We start from the raw sequence: 14,300 nt of genomic DNA, 5'->3' as shown, positions 1-14,300 counted from the left end.
GGATTTGCTACGTTGAGTGCTAAGCTTAGGTTACGATGACGGATAGCAAGACAGAAGGGAGTATTTGTTAGTAATAGGCCAGCATGCGCACCGTGCATTGATACAGAAATACTCCCTGTCTCGGTCATGTTATCTGGAGAGAATGGCTTTCTTTCTTTATCCCCGGAGCTGGGGAGGAGGCTCCGAGGTGTACCAGGTATGTAGGTACCTAGGTATACCTACTCAAATCAGCCCCAAGCTCCAGGGGCGGGAACAGAACCCCATGATTCACAACAGCTAAAATAAGATCGCGGCCGCTGGGCCCGTTATTATCTACCTAGCTGCATGGGCTATTCCTTGCATCAAGAAGCAGCAGTGCAGTGATGAAGCGGATGCTCTCCGCCAGATTCACGCATATATGACACATACCATGCCCAGGTAGGTAAGATTGATCTTGTCTTCTCTTGTTAATAGCTACACTACCGAGCTGACCACCACGCTATGCTTACCTACCTAGGTATCCCAGTGGGGACCCGCCTAGTTGGAGTTGGGAATTCCGAGTCGGAATTCATTGGACCAAAAACTGATGAAACGCAGGGAAACGAAAGTCGTCAGCTCAATGAGATGATTGCCGGTTCCCCTGTCAAGGCAAACCCTACCCGGCATACAGGCTCATAGCCCCGCCAACAGGTTTTTGGCGTTGGAGTCTCTGCCTCAGACTTAGGTAGGTAATGAAATACAGGTTAACTAACCTACATAGGTCTGTAGTTACTTGTATACTATATCTAGGCATAAGCGCCGGTGTGATGTGTGGTATTCCAAGGTTCCCGAGCGGACCCTTGAACCTTTTTCGGGATTACGATCCATGGTTCAGTTGACCGCCTGTTGCCTATTTTAAACAAAAGTGCTGTCCCGTTTTAGTTTTTCTTTTCTCTTATTTGTTCCAAGGTTGATGATCTTTGGGATAAGAAGCAAGATGGCATCTTCTTTGGTTGGTGGTAAGAAACATGGGTTCGTGGATCTGACTCATGAAAACGACAGATGTGTATTGGCAAGGATTCCTACTACACGTGTAAGTAAGTACCTACCTACCCAAGGGTGCAAAGAAACTGGTAGGTACCTAGGTAGGTATGTGATAAAGGTTGCACTACAACGTGTTGGATGCCTACCTACCACGTGCTTAGACAGTTCATAGACAAAATTAGCTCACAGAGTTGAATAGCGCTCAAGGTTTGCTATGTCTATTCACTCGTTGTACGTATTACTTCAACGTTGAGTCTACGGGAGATATGCGATTACTAGACACCAAAGGCCAGCATCGGCTTCAAAGAGTAAAAGATTTGATGTCAATGTACTACTTAATCTTCCACCTTCGGAATGTCCGAATCAGGACGACCTAGTTGGCTAGTCCATCGTAGCTTCTAGATCTGACCTATGATATTTCATATATAGGTATGCCCACCTATCCGTGCCTCATAACCTGGGATAGTTAGACAGTAGAGTAGGCACCTATCGGTGAAAAACCCATGCTATCTCCCCCTTTGGCTACTTCACCTAGCATTCTTCCTGTCTGAGCTCTCGGAGTAAGTTGGTAAAGGTGGCTGAGGAGGCGGGAGAGGAACCGGCGCCGTTTCCACGTTCGATGCTGGAGGCGGGCCCATCTCGTAGCCACTCATGTCGTCCATCCAAGTAGCTCGATTCGCCTCTTGCTCTCGTCTCTCGGTTGTCCGGCCCCGCTTCACCCCGAGATAGAAGACTACGGTAAGCACCAGGGTCGCCAGTGCGCCGATACCGAAAGCAACGCCAATAACCGTCCCGGCGTTTATACCGGCCGGCGAGTTATCTTCAGCCGCGGGGGGCACCTCGGGCGATGGAGATAGCGATGTGTTGGCGGAAGATGGCGGGGGAGTGGCGACGAGGTTGATGTAGTGCGAGAAGAACACCGGAGCCGCGTCATTACCAGCTGCACAGTCCCAAGCTCCGAGGTACGCCTGCAAGCCATGGGCGAGGTCGATATCACCAATTTGCCCGTCCCAGTGGACGGTATTGTCAGAGCCTGGGTCGCAGTCTTGATATAAAGTCAGCCTAGGAAAGATACCTACTTAATAAAAAGGGATAGGAGGAGGAGGGGAGTTTGAATATCAAGAGGCTGTTCGTTGGGTGGAACATACCCCTAATTACATATTGATTCTCGACGTTCGGTGGCGTTTCCTGGACTATCTGCACCTTCAAACTTGTGATGTTGGACACCCATTTGAAGGACTGCTCCGGTGCTTTGCCGACAATGAAGTTAATATTTGCATCGTAAGCGTGAGGGTCTTCGCCGATGGGAGGTCCCGGCAGCGGAGGATATATAAAGTGATTGTTAGGGTCCACGCGTCTGCTATCTTGCGCAACAGCCAAACATAAGTTGGCAAGTAGGAATAGAACAAACATTATTTAATGATCGTTCTATTAACTGATCGCTTTCTTAAGGGGCACAAATGACTTAGAGGGGGTCTGGTGGTCTTTGCAAGGGAAGACTTGCCAATATGGATTGTGTTAAATACTAGGTAGAGTAGGAAACCCGAGTAATCGTAGATTCGAGCAGGCAACCCCTGAGGCGCCTTTCGACAAAAGAAACGTGAGTAAGTCGTAGCCATGCTGGATACTTACCTCAGGCAGACACCAAGAAAATGATTCACATACGTGACTCTAGAAGTCTACCGACGGGTTGTTGGTTAACATAGTGAGTGTCAAGAAAGTAATTAGAGCGTGAATCTGAATTGATTATCTTGGTAGTGAGTGTCGGTCGCAAATGGGACCATGTCGAAGAATGTTTGTAATCCCACCTGGACACGATACTGAAATAGAACTGATTCGTGTGACTAGCTAGAAAAGCAGCAGAATCATAGCTTGCCTCCTGGTATTGCAATTGATGACACATTTATGTGATGCCCCTCAAAGCTAGGACTTCAAGCTGGCGGAATACCCGTCGTGGCGCCTGCAAACAAATAACAACAGAAGCGACAAGTCAACTTTGTAACGAGGAACTTTTGCCATATCCCTAGCATAAATGCTGTTGCACGAAGCTGTATATTTCGCCAAAGACCAACTAAACATTGTGAATATGCGGAACATAGGGTATTAGTAAGTAATATACAGGAAACTAAAGCATATGGAGCAACCCATATCCTATCTCATCTCAATGCCGCGAAGCAGCACTGGAGGAAGAGGAAACGAGATCAGCAAAGATACCTACCTAGGTACGCTACGCAGGTACAGCCTCTTTTCACTGACGCCCCCCGCCGGAATTCTCTCCGGTCGACATTGTGAACTAGGAGTTGGCCCGTGTCAAGGAGCCGGAGCTAGTGCTTGAGCATCAGGGGGCAGTTATTCCATCATATATCATCCGCACACTCTGGCATTGTGAGGTGTAACTTGCCCCAAAGCACGCATTGCTGCTTCCTATGACACTTAGAAAGGTATCGTAAGAGACGAAAGAGCTGCAATAATGACACCAACGAAAGGGTTGCCTAAGAGAGCTAAGTCTCCTGAGCTTGGACACAGCCGAGTGGTGCTTTCCCCGTATCTCAAATCGGCGATGGCTAGGCTCCACGCTCAGCCAATATGGTCACTCATTCCAAGTACCTACTTGCCATCATCATTATTTACTGACAGGGACAGCTTGTTGGTAAGGAAAGGTATCACTACTTCTACCTTTCCACGTGTAGTTGCTTCTTGTATCTAACCCTAGCATATCAATGACTGCACCCTTTTGAACAGTAGACGATTCTCATGAAATTCATTCAATTGAAGAGCTCCAGTAATCCCTCGGCCACCTTCGGCACACGAATGCGATGCTGGGAGTCTTCGGACTTTACAAAAAGTACCGAAAGGTGGTGCACGGCTTGAAGTCCGAGCACTTGAACGTATCTTGCACGCCTCTGAGAAAATTCAGCAGGGGCTGAAATTTCCGGGGGATACTTTGTCATATGCAGAGTAAGAAGCAGCAGAACTCAAGCAACTATGCACAAATCACCTAAAATTAACAGGATGGGGTGATCGGAGACTTTCAGTCCAACTCCATTTACAAGATGCTTGTAGTTGGTCATGGGAGATGTTGGCGTCTTTATAGAGAGGTCCATGGTGGAGATGCAGCGTAGCGACAGTATTTAAGAATAATAATATCATCAAGGCAGAAATCATATCAATATAGAAGGAAGGAATTGTACAAGCAAACGATGATTTCATCGAAAAGCAGGAGAGTGCAAACGAAGGATATCACGTGGACCAAAATCCCCCTGACCACGCACCAAGTCACATGACTTTAGTTATTCTAACAACCCCTTCCACAGTCCTATATCACTGCCAGCTGTCACATAGTTCTGCCAGCTGCTATATCTGCTGCCATCAGAATTCCAGCAAAGTTTGTGACTTAGACAACTAGGGACACGGCGTGCACAATCACCGGCAAGTAAATGCTGATAGCTTCAATTTGAAGAGTTGGAGAGTTAGGGGAAAACTCTGGAGAGAAAAAGAATAATGCGGATATCGTATGATTAGCTTTCTTACGAACTTTGAGTCCAGTGTCTACCTACTAGGTAGGTATGTAGGTATCTAGGAACCACAATATTCACACGGCCGTTATTTAGGTATTCAACGTGATCCCACGTAAAGGACTACAGCTGGATATCAGCCCTTCAATAGTTCATTACTTCGACAACTCGTAGGTTAGGTTAATCAAATACACCACCTTGACCTTGTTAGCCAGTTTCTTTCCCCAGAAACAACCTAACTTGCTGTAGGCCCCATTGAATGTAAAAATAAAAAATAAATGTTGAACTTTTGAACACACTCAACCTCGTGTGCCGAAGGCTGATATGAAACTCCCCGGCTGTGACAAGGATATTAACCCCCAGAAGATATAGAAGTATGAAACGAACAACGCTCATTCCAGTTCTCAACTCAGCCCAGCGAAGTTTGAGACAACAACCACCCATACAACTTTCTCGTGCTCAACAAATTGCTGGAATAACAGCACCTGGTATCTAAATCTATACATCTACTTCCTCCGTCTCGGCCCTCGCTGCTCAAGCGGGCTCGGCGCCTTGCACTCCTTGCAGCCGGGCGTGCCGTCATTATGCACATGGAAGCAATCGCAGATCCAGAAGCGCTCTCCCGTGCGTGTCGTGAGCTCCTTGCCAGGGCTGTGGCACCCCCACTTGACGCCGCAGAGGATGCAGAAGCGGCGGAGGTTGACGAGGGACTGCTCGTCGAAGGGGGAGACGCGCAGGAGGGCCTGCAGGGGCTGGTCGACGGCGAAGAGGGAGGCGGGCAGCACCTTGTAGCACATGTAGCAGCCGAGGAACTGCTCGTTCTTGTAGTGCTTCTCGAAGTCGCGCTCGGCGCGCAGCACGAACGACAGGATCGTGTCGTACGGCGCCAGGTACGGGTTCACGACCCGGTGCAGCGTCTTCGACAGCTGGTACAGCGTCAGGAGGTGCTCGTAGGGAACGTACGAGCATATGCGGTCCAGCACGTTCTGCGGTAGGCTCTCTAGGTGCGCGCCGAATCTCGGCAGGGGGAGGGGCGCCGGGGTTACGTCGAGGTACTGGCTTAGGGTCTTCTTGGATAGCTGGTATGCAACCCGCTGGACTTGACGCGAATGGGCTGGGTGTGGAGTTTGGATCCAGGAGGAGTGCGGGTCATTTTGCCTTGGGAGCTGCAGTAGTTGACTCTCTGCTTGAGTTGGATTCCGATCATAGTTGAGTACGTATTGTAGGGGCCAATGGTTTCCGTAGTGGTCTTGCTCGAATCTGCTATCATTCGTCATTGGGAAAGAGGACTAAAATAGATCTACGTTGGCCTAATAGCTATAAGTGATATTGAGTCCTGGGGGGAATCGTATAATACGGAATACTATAGAAATAACAGTAATGACGACAATAAATAAATACCCCTAGGGTCTCCTGAACAGCTATCTTGATGTCTATGGTTACTCCATCTTCACAAATGGGACTCGAGACTAAATATATACCTCCCTAGGTAGGTACCTACTTGCTGAGGCAGTTAGCTGCACCGTGCCCTTACGCATACCTCTCTTACCAAGAGATCGAATGATGTCCGAACAGGCAATGGAGGAGATACTGGAGTCAGTTCAGCTGGGCTGAGACATTGCATGGCAAGTATCCATATGATGGCAACCATGTTTAAACATGGCTTGCCATGCAGCTGCCTAGAATTCCCCCATATTGTGAATGCGATTTGTAACCAAAGATGAGGGTTGAAAATAGTTGTTTTCTCTGCTGTGCCATTGCTCGCAGATTTTAAACTAGGATATAAAACTGCAGGCTCGGGTTAGAAAGCCTTATGAGGCACTTGATATCCTTAGGTACATGTACATAAAGTTATAGCATCGAATGATATCAATCTTGATATATGTATATATATATATATATATATATATATATAAATATGATAAATATGATATATCTTCGTATCCTCAGCTTACTGGATATACTGGATCGCCGAGGGGCATTGGTTCACGCCTTGCGTTAGTCTTCTAACGGCATAACATCCACGGCACATGCAGCAGCACATCCATGGATGTAATATACCAATATAAGAAGTACTTGCGGATGCAGCCCTGGCCGCAAGGAAGATGGGATTGGTGCAGCTATTAAGTAACTAGGGGCGTAAGCTGCAAGGCCTTGCATCTCATCATTTATGATAGGTATACTTAAATATGACTACAGTATAACATTGGACAGATCCCAGATGACATCTTTATTATTCAGATCTTGAAAATATCATAGGTCAGGCAAAGCCCGTATTCGGTTTTAAAGATATTGTGTGACCTAATACAATGACTTAGCCCTCGAGGTACCTCAGTAAGGCTAGGTAGGTAGGTAAATTGTGAACATATACGATTCTTAGACATATATCAGCCCATGTTGGCGCACGAGTTTCTACACTATTTGTCTTTTACATCCAAGCCTGATGTCCATTCCACCCGCAGGCGAGATTTGGGTCTCAAACGTGGCTTAAGTGGCTCCTTAGGAGACGGTTTGAGATATGATTTCTATGATGAGCTACTTGCAGGTAAAAAAAAAAAGCAAAGAGGTGAGCCGCGTATAATTCACCGGCATTGCCCCATGGTCAATGATTCGACATGAGAGACCATGTGGCCAAATCCCGCCAAACTCATTCTTGACATGTGTAAGTGAGCAAGGCGGGCAGTGGATAGGTGCAGATATGTAAGTAGGGAAGCAGCCAAACATGTTTCGAATATGATCAATTCCATACGTAGCAGTGCCTACCAAGTAGATAGGATGCTGGGGTAAGTAGGCTTTCATTGTACTCTTATACTCCTTCAGCACGGCGGTGTGCATTACGATCGTATGTATAGGACCAAAAGGTATCTAATTGATGCCTAAGAAGTAACAATGTCCGGGGTTCGTGTGACTACCTATACCTAGGTAGGGAGGTATATTACGTACCTATTCTCGTCAGTGTACTTAGAGCCTATCGTCTTGGTGGAGATGGTTGGTTCTCAGCCCCTTGTACGTAGCAGATCAGTATTGCTTTTTCTTTACCACCCCGGATCTCAGGGCTTCACAGCCCTGACAATGCCATCGGTTCGTCTAGTGTAATGCTATTAATACTGCCCTTCCCGTGTCGATCATGGGATATAAACTGATAGATAAGTAACCGAAGTCACGACCGGTTGCCGAGTTTTTGGTTAATTTCGGATATCCCGACCCGACAGATCGTGCCCGATTACCCTCAGGGCTACCTCGGTAAGTATCTTGTAAGAAGTCTCATAGGCGGCTGAAGAAAGATCTATGTAAACCCGCAATGGTACATCAATGGTAGATTAACCAATCAACTATATGCTATGACATTGCATATTCCGTTTCGAAGCTTCTTGGAAGAACATGGCTGGGTGGTACTGACGAAAAGACTGCCCGGGTTACGGGGTACGGGTGCCTACCTGCCTACCACCTGCCTACCTAGGTACGTACCTAGAGAGCATTGGCATTGTCTCATGTATACTCCTGTCCTTTAGACACTGTGCCACGAAGACATCTAGGTTGAACCTCATCTTACGAGGGCACGGCGCAAGATGTCTTTACATAGTAATATGAACTCATTTACCCATCCCATGGCCCCTTCGACGGTTTGAGTCTAGTCAAAAGAACCCATATGTTCAATATTATAACATCATATTTTCGGTAGATAACCTCACCAGACACATCTTGGAATTCACAAGGATATGAGCGTATGGACTATGCATGGAGACGTTGAACGACTACCCACATACTACCAAGTAGGAAGCTGTAGAATCTCTGGCTCTCGCGCTGTAAATAAACCGGCATCTATTTTCTAGAACCTCTGCCGCATCGACGCAATGCCGTCGTCCCCAATTTCCTAAGCGCGATCCCCCCAAATTCCCCGCCCCCCTCCTCATTGCATCGACAAATCCCCACGCGATGCCGAGGTAACAGTAACATATAAGTCTGTAAGAATACTTAGCTACCGAGATACAAGATGGCAGTTCTCTATACCCCAAATAAATACTACGAAAAAGACCAACATAACTATATACCCCCAAGTACGAAGCATCTAGAGTACTAGCCATTGTCCGAAAAGGGAACAGAATGGGTGCCCGACATCTGAAGACAGCTGCCCTCGTAGCAAGCACCTCGACCTCCCAGAAAGTCTCCGACATCGTCAAGGGCGTAATCTCCGACATCAAAGCGCACGGCGACACCGCCGTGCGCTCGTACTCCGAGAAATTCGACAAGTGGTCCCCCCCCTCCTTCAAGCTCAGCGCAGCCCAGATCCAAGAATGCATCTCCCAGCTCCCCGCGCAGACCCTCGCAGACATCGCGTCGGCGCAAGCCAACGTGCGGACGTTCGCGGAGGCGCAGCGCGCCAGCATCAGCGACTTCGAGGTCGAGATCCAGCCGGGCGTGTTCCTGGGGCAGAAGAGCAACGCGATCGGCACGGCGGGCGCGTACATACCGGGGGGCCGGTACCCGCTGCTGGCGTCGGCGCACATGACGATCGTGACGGCGAAGGTGGCGGGCGTGGAGCACGTCGTCGCGTGCACGCCGCCGATCGCGGGGGAGATCCCCCGCGCGACGGTCGCGGCCGCGCACATGGCGGGCGCGGACGAGATTTTCCTGCTGGGCGGCACGCAGGCGATCGCCGCGATGGCGCTGGGGACTGAGACGGTGAGGAAGGTGGATTTCCTCGCGGGCCCCGGGAACGCGTTCGTCGCGGAGGCGAAGCGCCAGCTGTTCGGGGAGATCGGCATCGACCTGCTGGCGGGGCCGACCGAGGTGCTGGTTATCGCCGACCAGTTCGCGGACCCGTTTACGATTGCGACGGACTTATTATCGCAGGCGGAGCATGGGCCGGATTCTCCGGCGGTACTGATCACGACTTCGGAGGAGGTGGGGAGGAAGACGATGGTGTTTGTGGATCAGATACTGAAGGATATGCCGACGGCGGATCTGGCGGGGACTTCGTGGCGGGATTATGGTGAGGTGGTCGTGGTGGATAGCTTGGATGAAGCATTTGAGTTGGCGGATGAGTATTCGAGTGAGCATGTGCAAATCCTGACGCGGGAGCCGAGGGTGGCTTTGGAGAAGATGAGGAATTTTGGCGCGTTATTCCTGGGCGAGAAGACTTGCGTTTCGTACGGTGATAAGGTAAGCGTGCATACCTGCATTATCCATCCCCTTTACCCCTTATATAGGTATGGAGGTGCCTATCTAGGCGCCAAGTTCCTACTTTTAGACATCTACCAGTATCAAATCTAACCACCCCCTTCCCAGTGTATCGGCACAAACCACGTCCTCCCAACCCGGAAAGCAAGCAGGTACACCGGTGGGCTATGGGTAGGGAAGTACCTCAAGACGCAGACGTACCAAGAAGTGGTGGACGAGAAGGCGAGTGGGGAGATTGGCCGGCTGTGCGGGCGCTGCTCGAGGGCAGAGAATTTCGAGGGGCATGCGAGGTCTGGAGACCTGAGGGCCCATCTATACCTACAGGACGAGCATGCGTGGATTGGTGAGGCGAAGAAAGTGTAGCATAAGTACCTATATAGGTAGGCAGGCACGGGAATATACGGTGTTGCTCACTCAAATCAGTACCAAAGTCATCCACGTGAGATAGGCCGCTTTATTTAGTCCACGGACGACTAACGGTGTCTAGGTAGATATCCAATAGTATCGCGATGTATTTCAGATGAACCCTACCTAGTAGCCAATAGTCAAAATACTTTCCCCTACAAATTCAGGGGCACGGCTTCACGTACGAACTCCCGTGCTTTTCGTCAGAAGTAGCAGTAAATTCATATATAATCCCAAAGGGTAACTGCCTATGTGCCTGACTAACCATACCGAGTCGCTTCGCTCTTTAATGATCCCTACTTAGGTAGGTACCTCCTACCTCCCTCACAGTAAGTATCTAGCCCTCACCACCATCCTACCTACCCACCTAGAGGTCCAATTTATCCGCACCGAATCCAAAAGAGAAGAACCCCCAAGCCAAGCTATGCAACCTATAAGCACCATGCTAGTCTACCCAGGTAATCGAACAGATCCATAAATTATCACATCGCATCACACGCTACAACTAACGCCCTCATCGCGCAGGGCATCGAGCAGCGCCCTCTCCGTCTCTGTCTCCTTATCCGCGCCGCCGCCGCCGCCGCCATGATCCTGGTCTCTCGTCCCCACCATAGTATCATCACCATCCTCATCGTCATCATCCGGCTCGTTGATGCCTTCGTCACTCCACGCCTTCTCGATCCAGTCGTCCTCGCCTAGCATCCCGCCCTGGCCGTAGAGAGGTTGGTCGAGGTCGGAGCCCGCGTTGAGCCCGTACAGCGCGAGGACTTCGTTGGCGAGGTGGTCGACGCTGAGCGTGTTGTCGAACATGCCCGACATGTCGATGTCGCCGGCGCCGCCGGCCGTCGCGTGGTGCAGCTGGTGCTGGTGTTGGTGCTGGCGCTGGTCGTGATGGTGGGGGCCGCAGTCGAAGTGGCACTCGGAGTTGCTGTTCGCGTGGCTGTCGAGGGAGTTCGGCGAGGTCGTTGAATCCTCGTCTGAGGAGAGCGAGCGCACTGTTCCCGGGATGATATTTGCTGTCGGGTTTGGCACGTAATAAGACGTTTGATGGCCCTGTGATGTTGTTGTTGTGGTGGTGGTTGTGGGTGCAGTTGTGGGTGCAGGTGTGGGTGTTGTGGACATTCCCCGTACGCTGAGTGCCCGGATGGAGCTGAAGTCCGCGGCGAATAACCCCCGTAGGTTCGCCGGGAAGTCGGACTCTTCCACCAGCCGGCCTTTGCTAAAACAGAGATCCATCGTCATGGCTAAGCGTAGATAGTAACCCGGCTGAGATGCGAGTATATCGGTCCAGTCGGAAATCGATGAGGGCTTACCGTCGTTCCCGAGGCCTGAAAAGCCTACCCCCGCACTGGTCGGTGCATCCAGTTGGGCTATGTTGATGATGTGTCGTATGGTCTCGCTGATATAGTCCACGCCGTCGTACTGGGGCTGGTACGTCTTCATAGCCTCGATGAGAATGTTGAGACGATGCTGTTTGGCCGCCATTTGTGGATCGGGAGGGGTATGGCCGTTCTTGAATTTGTTTTGGGCGGATAATTTTACGTCGATGATGTGGAGGACTAATGGTAAGGCTGTGCAAGCAACACTAGACGAATATTAGCGGTTATGGAGGTGTAATCGGGATACTGCCGTCAAGACTTACGCGCTGATGGGTAACCAACGAGCAAGCCGCAGCTGAATGAGTTCTCTAAGACATTCCGTCAGGCTACATGATGCGTCTTGTAACTCGTGCCTGTTTTCGTAAATATTGGAGAACTCGCGAAGATTGCTACTGAGATTTGGTGAGGTGCAAGCTACAGCTAATTGTAGAACTTCGTGATGGCAAAGTGCTGCTCTAGCGGAACTATAGCAAAGTGTCAGTGACCATCTACCTCCTAGCTGGGCATATTGCCTTCATGACGCGCTGGATGGGGTCTCTTACTGGTAGTGCATATACATCAAGTTGGTGTATAGGATCACGGAATCATGTTGAAAATGGTTATTGTTCGTATTCGTCATCCTCGGCGCACTTCCGCCACCGAACATTGGAAAGCGAAGTGATGCACCTTTGTACCATCTCCTTAATGCCGCTTTGCATTCATTCAACTTCGCTGCTCCTTCTGATCCCATCTGCCGGCCCCAGCCAGGTACATCGTCAAGAGGGAATACAAGCGTGACAACATCTGTCAAGACTGAACATAGTTCCCCGAGTTGAACGAATATCTCGATGAGATACCTCTTAGTTTCCGCGTTGTATACCCTGGAACGGTCTATTTCGTCAGCTAGATCTGTGTATCCCAGCCCCGTGTTGGCGTCGATGTCAAAATGGGCTCGGCATATTTGTAGAGTCCGTCGTACGCCAAGAGCTAGAATGCGATCACGTATCACACAACACCACCATAACCGTTTCAGTGTGTTTTGTTTCTTGTGTTGTATCGGATCGGTGCTTATCGAGAAAGCTGGTTTAACCGCATAGAGGTGAGCGTCAGAGTTCCTCGCATTCTGTATGGCGATACCTAGCCATGTGCTGTTTAACTTCTTCGATGCGAGCGACCAGTTCGTAGCCCAGAAGGAAAGGAGAAGGGCTGTTTGAGAAAGGTCGATGAGGGAGGTTTCGGTGTCGAAGTCGTATAACAGCTATGTTGTGGTAAGCAGACTGATCGGATTGGAATACCACGGTACGTACTTTGGTGCGTCTGTAGAATATAGCTCTGGCAGCACGGATATTAGGAAAGCCTAAGGCCTTGATACTGCTTTTCGAGACAAACTGAGAGACTTAGTTAACATGAATTCTCATCGCGGCTTTGGGTTGCCTACATTGCAAGAAGAGAATAGGAGCGCCTGGAAGAAGACAAGAGACATCGTCTCGGTTGGCCCTGTAGAGGTTTCGCTGCAGTACATGTCCCAAAAGTCTCCCTCGTTGATTATCGGCATTATTGGGTGGATGTGTAAGAAGTACTGTTGCACGAACTCGTCCAAGATCGCTCTCGTTGGGACTCGGAGGCATCCTTGAGACTCCAGATAGTTTGCATCCTGGGGCATGATGTTACGAAGGTTGCTGACTCGGAGGAAAGGATAGTAAGAATATGTCACATCGGCATTGACAGCGATGCGTTGATCTCCTGTCCAAAGAGGGATCTCAGGGGATATGAAGGAATTGAAAGTATTCAATGGTAACGTCGTGGTTTCTAGCGCTTCGGTTAAAATCAGATTATATCAGGTCACCACTACTAGTAAACTTACCCTGAGCGGTAGAAAAGGGACTGGCAATCCTATTACCATGTTGATTATTGAATCCATCAGACGCTTGTTGCTGTGGTGCTCCTGTCCATATTTGTGCTTCAACCTCCGGGCTTGCGTGGATTTCGGTACGATTTAATGAATTGGGTAGTTCTCGCGACGGGCTATAATCCTCCTCATCCATCCCTAGAGAGGGCACTTTCCCATTGACGCGTGAATTCACCAAATCTTCCGAAGTCCCCCCATTCACATAGTCATCCACCGTATATGGAGGATAAGACGTTTGTAGTTCATCGTTCTCACCGCGCTGGCCTCTTCTACTGATTCTTAGTGTGAGCTGAGGATTGTGGGTCGAGGAATAGGAGACTCACAACCTGGATGCTCGCCCGGTCACAACGCAAGTCTCATTGTCTAGATAGCAATTCATACAAGGCCTGCCACGCTGAGAAACATCGCATCTCACTTTTCGACTCCTGCACGACAAGCAAGCTTTGGGTGCTCTTTTCCTCATCTTTGCCGCTGACTTCGGCTTTGGCTCGGCGGTTTCAACGCTCTCTGATGGCATCGCGACGGATTCGTAATTCATATTGACCGTCTACACTTTTATACAGAATATACAGGAGTGAGAAGAAAGAAAAAGAGGGAACACCTATCCCCAGGAATTGGAGAAGTTCGTGGGGTTGTGGGGTATACTCCATATGCTCGAGTAGAGGCATCTAGCCTACTTACTAGGTATCCTGGACACTCCCCATTACGGGAATCCCGGTAACATTATACGCCAAGTCAGGGCGGCGATCTATCCATGGGTGTATTGCACTATGATCATGACAGGGCGTTAAGGCTAGGGCAATGCAAGTTCTCGGACGTAACACGGTGTCCGACTTGCTACTATTAGTATGGATCTTAGAAATATGTTGAAATGCCTGGGTAGTTTCCGATATTTAGTACATTAGCACCTAGTAGGAACTGTCAATTATC

General features: G+C 49.5%; 4 protein-coding genes across 4 annotated transcripts; 1 reads left to right on the top strand and 3 right to left on the bottom strand.

Annotated features, from left to right (window-relative positions):
* Positions 1 to 1,259: 1,259 nt before the first annotated feature.
* GGS25DRAFT_506352 (uncharacterized protein) lies at positions 1,260 to 2,872 on the bottom strand. The gene is made up of 2 exons (XM_049262302.1): positions 2,151 to 2,872; positions 1,260 to 2,047 (listed from the first exon to the last, which is right to left on the bottom strand). Exons 1-2 carry the CDS (start codon positions 2,413 to 2,415, stop codon positions 1,530 to 1,532), a joined length of 783 nt encoding a protein of 260 aa, XP_049112875.1. The 5' UTR covers positions 2,416 to 2,872; the 3' UTR covers positions 1,260 to 1,529.
* Positions 2,873 to 4,542: 1,670 nt separating this feature from the next.
* GGS25DRAFT_506347 (uncharacterized protein) lies at positions 4,543 to 6,432 on the bottom strand. Its single transcript, XM_049262301.1, has one exon. The coding sequence runs from the start codon at positions 5,792 to 5,794 to the stop codon at positions 5,024 to 5,026; it is 771 nt and encodes a 256-aa protein (XP_049112874.1). The 5' UTR covers positions 5,795 to 6,432; the 3' UTR covers positions 4,543 to 5,023.
* Positions 6,433 to 8,055: 1,623 nt separating this feature from the next.
* On the top strand, positions 8,056 to 10,257 carry GGS25DRAFT_506344 (histidinol dehydrogenase). Its single transcript, XM_049262300.1, has 2 exons — positions 8,056 to 9,680; positions 9,807 to 10,257. Exons 1-2 carry the CDS (start codon positions 8,622 to 8,624, stop codon positions 10,059 to 10,061), a joined length of 1,314 nt encoding a protein of 437 aa, XP_049112873.1. The 5' UTR covers positions 8,056 to 8,621; the 3' UTR covers positions 10,062 to 10,257.
* A 338-nt stretch (positions 10,258 to 10,595) lies between these two features.
* Positions 10,596 to 13,908, bottom strand: GGS25DRAFT_515798 (fungal-specific transcription factor domain-containing protein; the record flags this gene model as incomplete). Its single annotated transcript, XM_049263123.1, has 7 exons — positions 10,596 to 11,688; positions 11,746 to 11,946; positions 12,025 to 12,719; positions 12,769 to 12,849; positions 12,900 to 13,270; positions 13,326 to 13,642; positions 13,694 to 13,908. The coding sequence occupies 7 exons, from the start codon at positions 13,906 to 13,908 to the stop codon at positions 10,596 to 10,598; spliced, it is 2,973 nt and encodes a 990-aa protein (XP_049112872.1).
* Positions 13,909 to 14,300: the final 392 nt, after the last annotated feature.

The sequence above is a fragment of the Hypoxylon fragiforme genome (genome assembly GCF_022984875.1).
Source record: "Hypoxylon fragiforme strain CBS 206.31 chromosome Unknown GGS25scaffold_9, whole genome shotgun sequence".
Taxonomy (NCBI): domain Eukaryota; kingdom Fungi; phylum Ascomycota; class Sordariomycetes; order Xylariales; family Hypoxylaceae; genus Hypoxylon; species Hypoxylon fragiforme.
This window is presented reverse-complemented; position numbering and strand designations above follow the sequence as displayed.

Bases quoted from the DNA above. Each gene is read 5' to 3' on its own strand.
- GGS25DRAFT_506352 (XM_049262302.1), bottom strand. From the start codon at position 2,415: ATGTTTGTTCTATTCCTACTTGCCAACTTATGTTTGGCTGTTGCGCAA. The intron at 2,048-2,150 runs GTATGTTCCACC...CTTTATATCAAG, and splicing joins GAATCAATATGTAATTAGGG to ACTGCGACCCAGGCTCTGAC.
- GGS25DRAFT_506347 (XM_049262301.1), bottom strand. From the start codon at position 5,794: ATGACGAATGATAGCAGATTCGAGCAAGACCACTACGGAAACCATTGG.
- GGS25DRAFT_506344 (XM_049262300.1), top strand. From the start codon at position 8,622: ATGGGTGCCCGACATCTGAAGACAGCTGCCCTCGTAGCAAGCACCTCG. The intron at 9,681-9,806 runs GTAAGCGTGCAT...CCCCCTTCCCAG, and splicing joins GCGTTTCGTACGGTGATAAG to TGTATCGGCACAAACCACGT.